General features: G+C 60.5%; 1 protein-coding gene across 1 annotated transcript in view; it reads right to left on the reverse strand.

The window, feature by feature from the left end:
• Nucleotides 1–1306: 1306 nt before the first annotated feature.
• SOX10 (SRY-box 10) overlaps nucleotides 1307–6470 on the reverse strand; it is an 8656-nt gene continuing 3492 nt past the window's right edge. The window contains exons 2-3 of the mRNA XM_011387671.1: nucleotides 4566–4834; nucleotides 1307–2147 (exon numbers count right to left, since the gene is read on the reverse strand). Of these exons, the coding sequence (XP_011385973.1) occupies nucleotides 1444–2147; nucleotides 4566–4834 (973 nt within the window). The 3' untranslated portion in view covers nucleotides 1307–1443. The remainder of the gene's footprint in view (nucleotides 2148–4565; nucleotides 4835–6470) is intronic.

The raw sequence follows: 6470 nt of genomic DNA on the forward strand, positions 1-6470 counted from the left end.
TGGGCACAGCGGGGTTGGGGGCAGGCCCCCCATCTGAGGCCTCAGCTCCTGAGCACAGACCCACCTTGCTGCCATGCCAGCTGTCCTAACCCACTGTACTCCCCCCACCTTCTTGGGGGAGAGAGGGGAACTTTGGGCTATTGATCCTTTGCATTCCACCCCTAGCTACTTCCAGAGTGTCTGAGGAAGCACAGGTACAGGGATAAGAGACCAAGAGACAGGCCAGGTCAGGCCCACCAAGCAGGTAACTGGAACCTTTAATTTTATTATGTGGAATGCTTAATGCAGAGTTAATAGGGGCTGGAGAACCTAGGGGAGGAGAGAGGGGAGAGGGAGCTACTGAGATAAATAAGGGGGCAATAATGAGTTACATGTGGATCGTGGGGGCTGCAGAACAGGAAAATAGGGCAGAGAGCGCTACATACTTTATTCAGATACCACTGGGAGGCAAAGGGCAAAAGGCCAGGGCGGAATGTACACATTAGGAGTTTAGTGTCTTCAGCCTGCGGCCAGCAACCTGGGTGCTGGGCCCTGCGTCTCCTCCTGGAGCAGAGGGTTTGAGCCTGAGAAGCTGTAGCTCTCTGGGAAGCCCAAGGAGTTGGGGCTGACAGAGCAGGGGCCACAGAGCCTGGCGAGGGAAGAGGGAGTTGGGGAGCCGAGGGGAAGGCTCTGTGAATTGTCTCCGAATCCCTTCCTCGCCTCTGGGGATGCGCCTCAAGGTCTGGGAGGTTGTGGTGGAGGAGGACCGGGGGGCCCTCTTTCTTGATTAGACAAAGAATGAGGTTATTGGCACAGAACTGGATCTGGGGGCCTCTGTGCCAATTCCTTCCTGTGTTCAGGAGGATGAGGAGACCGCCCTCTGATCCCTCACCTCCCTCACCCGCTCTGAGGCTGTTCAAAGCTGTCCTTAGTCCCCAAGGGGCAGATGTAGCCTGCTCTAGGCACTGACGCAGGTCTCTGGTTGGCCTTGATCTTAGGCACGTGGCACAGGTGGCATGGGTTATGTCAGACCCCTCATTCTCCACGAGAGGAAACGAGCACAGGAGTGGCAAGGCCTCCGATTCCCACCCGACCCAGGATGCTTCCCCCTTCCCAGGGGAGGGGCGAGTGGGTCCTTCTCAGGTCCTGGGATCGAGGGTCATCCTGGGGGGAAGGTGCAGCCCCTCAGCATTCAGTCTAGGGGCAATCATCAACCTCCTTCTCCTCTGCCCAGCAGTCGTGCAGGGCTTTGCCTGGGCCGGAGCCTGGATAGGACGGGGTGGGGTCATCGAAGGCAATGAGCTAGACAGAAAGCCTTCCCTCAGCCGTCAGCCTCTGCAGCCCCTGCAGCCTCCTCCCCAGCCACCACCGGGCCTGAGATGGGCAAGGAACAGGGTGCAAGGGCTGGGGGAAGGGGCGCACTACCCAGAGGGGCTGGGCAGGGGTGTGGCGACAGCGCCCCCTTTAAGGCCGGGACAGCGTCGTGTACACTGGCTGCTCCCAGTGTGTGGGGCTGTGGGACTGGGGCCCTGAGGGGCTGGGGTCAGAGATGGCCGTGTAGAGGGGCCGCTGTGAGGGCCCCATGTAGGAGAAGGCCGAGTAGAGGCCGGAGGCCTGGCCCGAATGGCCGTAATAGGGTCCCGAGGGCTGATGGTCAGAGTAGTCGAACTGGGGGCGTGAGATGGAGGGGAAGGCGGAGCCATAGTGGGGCAGGCTGAGGGAGGTGTAGGCGATCTGCGAGGTGGACGGCTGGTCGCTGTAGTGCGGGGGCCCCTGGGGCCCCGCGGTCTCCGTCTTCACCTGGGCTTTGGCATCCACGCCAGGTGGCGAGACTGTGGGCAGAGCCACGCCCGGCGGCTTGGAGATCCAGGCAGAGTGTCCACTGGCCACCGCCAGGGCGCTGCCCAGCCCATAGCCAGCAGCCGAGTAGCTGCCCACGTGGCCCGGGTGCCCATTGGGCGGCAGGTACTGGTCCAACTCAGCCACATCAAAGGTCTCCATGTTGGATATTACCTCGTGGCTGATCTCGCCGATGTCCACATTGCCGAAGTCGATGTGAGGCTTCCCGCCCTCCGCCATGGAGCGCCCATCCCGCTTGGGGTCTGCTTTGCCCGACTGCAGCTCTGTCTTTGGGGTGGTCGGAGGGGTGGGTGGGCCATGGCTCTGGCCTGGGTGGAAGGGGGACAGCGAGAAGCGGGACATGAGGTCAGAGGCTTCTGGATTCCGGTGGTTCACCTTTACACAAGATGCCCCCAAGAGGCTGAGGGCCGACCCCAGCATGACCTTGTACGTTTTACATGTTTGAGCAGCCTGAGGTGGCATTTATTTATATAATGGTCTTGGGTTGGTCTTCAAGTGTTCATGAAATTCCCCAATCTTAGGGATGGAACCTGCCTCCCACCCAGAGCAGAACGCCCTGTCACCCCCACTCCCGCTTCCTTTTGAAAAGCCTTTCCCATTGGAACATTTTCCCAGACATCGGCTGAAGTCGCTTCCCTCCCCACTCCCATTGCTCGTTGGCTGCTGAGCCCAGTGGGGTCTGGCCGTGCACCCAGCTCGCCTGCTCCCCACCGCGCGCGCTCGGCCGCTGCTGGCTGCTCTCCTTGCCGACCTCACCCTTCCACTGACTCTCCAATTCTTTGCTTCACTTTTGCTGGCTTGTCTATGCCTCCTCCGGCCCTGCCCTGTCCCCCAAAGAGAGATGTGTCCCCAAGAAGGCCGTCCCTCCTCCCAAGGGCCCTCACTCCGGGAGCCCTTCCCCCTGAGCCAGCCGCACTGGCCATGCCCCCAGCGCCCGCCACACCGCGCTGTGCTCTGCTCCTCCGGCTGCTGCCCCCCGCCTGTTCAGCAGGGCACTGAGGTAACTGCCCTCCTCCCGCCCTGTGCCTGCGTTCGTCGTCTCACTCATGTATTCATTCAGCAAACCCTTCGGGGCTCTGTGCCAGGAGCAGGGAATACAAGCCTAAGTAATACGGGTCGCCGTCCGCACAAGTTCACGGGCTGGGGGAGATCTGAGACCCGCACGCGGCTGGAGCATGGCTTCAGAAGTGCTGCGGTGATGGGGCATGCGGGGAGCACGGGAGACCAGCGGAGCAAGCCGCTCCCCCTGCCCTGGGGACTTGGCCAAGGTCCCACTGAGGGGAGGAGCGGAGCCGGGCCTTGAAGGCTGAGAAAAAGCCCATGCCCACACTTCCATTCTGAGGTGGTGGTTCTGTACATGGTCCAGGGTCTTCTGGTGTGTGTGTGTGTGTGTGTGTGTGTGTGTGTGTGTGTGTGTGTGTGCACACACGTGCATCCCTGGATCTCAGAGGGTGATGAGTACCTGCCTGGGGGAGGTGTGGCTGGACTGGGGGTCCTATCAGAGAGAGAGGCCTGTGCCTCTGCCATCAGACCAGGACAATGCTGAGTCCTGCACTGGCCAGGCACTCTGGACAATAGGTTTCAGTCCTGGCTCTGTCACCTACTGTGTGACCCTGGGCAGATCCCTGTCTTCTCTTAACCAGTTTCCTTATCAGTAAAACAGAGACAGTACCGAGCAGCTCAGATATGGCCTCCTTCCAGAAGCCTTCCTTCACCAGAGTCTGGTGGGTGGCTGGATATTTTGAGAGACCTGACTGGAAGGATAGTGGGTGACTCATCCCTCGGGTCGTGTTCCCTCTGGGTCTTGCGTGGCTTTGTGTGCCCTTGCTTTTTCCTGTACTTCATTCACGTGTGTTCATCCCGGCTCCTCCCTCAGACCTGACTGTCTGCTCCTGGGCCTGGCACAAAGGAGGTCTCAGACATGTCTTCTGGAGGCTGAGCTCTGCTCAGGTGGAGTTCTCGAGGGCCTGAGCCATGCACGGTGCTCTGTACATCACGGGCACAAGCGAGGCAGCTGTGGTGCCCGCAGAGGCTCCGGAGCCAACGCGCCTGGGCTCAGACTTCAGCCGTGTAGCAAGTTACTCTCGCTTTTCTCATCCTTCATATGAGAGTAACAAGCCGCACAGCTGAGGCCTGAGCCCAGGCAGAGTGGCTGCCTCATCCCAGTCCAGAATGATTGAGTGAGTTTATACACATAAGGCAGTTAGCACAGTGCCTGGCACACAGTAGATGTTCAATTAATGTTACCTGTTAATATTATGAGAATGAAACAATGTTTGGCCCTTGCGTGGTATGTGCTCAACCGCACACGCTGTGTCTCCCCCATCAGACTGGGAGGTGGGAAAACGGCAATGATCTCTTCTCCGTCTGATCTCCCATTTCTCAGAATCATCCTGTCCCGCCTCTCCTGGTTGAAGCTCAACCCGTGGCCTCCTTAACTGGCCTCTTCACTCAGCAGCACCGCCCCCTTCCATCAGCCAGAGTCATCTTGCCCAGCTGCCTCCTCTGGCACCCGAGTCCCCACTGAGCACCCTCTGGGCCCCTGCACCCCAGCACCCCAGCTGGGGTGACTGCACAGCCTGGCAAGCCCTTCCCCGGGCCCAGGGCTACTGCGGAGTGTCAGGGCCTCACGCCATCCAGGCTTCGCTTCTCCCCACTGCCCAGGTTCCCCCACCAACAGCTTACCATCACGTCCCAACCCCCCCCAGTTCCCCCCCAGCGTTCACCTGAGGGGTGTTCAGGGTTCCCGTCCGACATCGGGGAGCCCTCTCCTGGGTGCCGGTGGTCCAGGTGGGCGCTCTTGTAGTGAGCCTGGATGGCGGCAGCCCCGCTCTGCTCGGCCTCCCCGCCGGGGCACTCTGACTCCCCCTGGGCCGCCTTCCCGTTCTTCCGCCTCCGAGGCTGGTACTTGTAGTCCGGGTGGTCCTTCTTGTGCTGCATCCGGAGCCGCTCTGCCTCCTCAATGAAGGGGCGCTTGTCACTCTCATTCAGCAGCCTGGGGTGGGGCGGTTGGGAGAGAGACAGCAGAGGGGCCAGTGTGAGTGTCTTCCCAGGGGTGGGGAGCCCAGCGGGCAGGGCTCAGCATGGGGGCTTGCCCTTTGATCTACGAACTGGAAGATGTGAGATTCAAAGAGCCCCAGGCTCCGAGGGCTGTGGTCTCATCCCTAAATCTCTTGGGCTGAGGCGTGAGAGAGGGGTCAGCCTGCTGCTCCTGGTTGGTCCTGAGGATGGAGTTAGAAGTAGCACTGGCGCTTAGGAGGGGCAGATGTGTTCCAGGAGAGGAAACAATCTCATCACAGAGCCGTCTGCAAGTGGAGGGGGCCGCCTCATCAGGGGGTGAGCTCCCTGGGATTTGAGGTGTGCAAACAGAGAAGTAGCAAAAAGCCCAGTCTCTGCTACTCGCTAGCTGTGTGACCGTGGGCAAATCACTTCTCTGAGCCTCAGTTTCTTCACCTACAAAATGAGGACAATACCTACTTCACCGGGTGTGGGACTGGCCAAGATAATGGAAGCGAAGCGTTCGCACCAGGCCCGGTGTGAGGGGCAGGCACTTGAGAAATCGATGCTATTCTCATGCTGCTTGGCGGGGCTGGACAGGAGGACTGGGGTGGGCCCGCCTCAACTCTAGAATCCTGATTCTGTGAATTCCAGTGATCTGGGGCCAAGGGGCAGGATGTGAGTGCCCTTTACTGCCTCTTGGGGAGATCATATCCTGTCTAGGGGTGACGGAGGGTCGAGGAAGCTCTTCCCAGACCCGGGACAATGGCAGACGGATCGGCGCCCCAGTCTGAGACCAGCCCACGGAAGGCAGTCCCGAAGACACTGTCCCTGCCCACCTGACTCCAGTCTCAGGCCAGGGCTAGGGAAGGGGGTGTTCAGGGCTTAGCCGCCCCAGCGTGAGGACGCTAAGGGGAAATAACACAGACCTAGACATAAGGGACTCCGCAGGAGCAGCTCTGTCCCTCTGCTCAAAGGGCCGCTCTCTCCAGCTCCCTGCACCCCCAGTGGGTGCCCTCTTCCCCCACTCTGCAGAAGGCAGAGCCCTCCCCGCCCAGGATGGGAGGGGGTGGTCATACCAGGCACCTCCTAGCGGGCAGCAGCATTCCTCTGCAGCTTAGCCTCCCCCGCGGCCCCCTCCCCCAGGCCGCGGAGCCCAGCCCTAGCCCAGCTTTCTCCGAGGGTCTCGAGTGATGAGTGATGGGATGGGGACCCCAGAGCAGGGCCTCAGGGGTCAATGAGTGGGATGCAGACTTCCTCCCACCAGCCATGTCCCCAGCCAGGTCTCTGGGAGGCCGGGCCCCGGGGAGTGGGTGGGCAGGCCCTGAAGGTGTGTGTAGGTAGGGGGTAGGACTGCGCTCGCAGGTGCTGCTCAGCCAGCACAGAGGCTCCTGGGATGACTAGGGACACCGAGCTCACTCTCCCACCACAAATATTCTCTGTGCCGTCTGCCCAGCTGGCAACTGACTGTGAATCAGCAAGAAAGTGGCAGGGGGCATGGAGGGAGGACACAGGCCAGAAGAGAGAGATTCCAATATTGCATCCCACTGTGCCTCCCATGATAGTTCCCCGCAGTACCCTAACCTCGATAGAAACCTAACCTTGGGCGGGAGGGGAAGGGAGAGCCACCTGCC

Source organism: Pteropus vampyrus, unplaced genomic scaffold, assembly GCF_000151845.1.
Source record: "Pteropus vampyrus isolate Shadow unplaced genomic scaffold, Pvam_2.0 Scaffold16, whole genome shotgun sequence".
NCBI classification, from domain to species: Eukaryota; Metazoa; Chordata; class Mammalia; order Chiroptera; family Pteropodidae; genus Pteropus; species Pteropus vampyrus.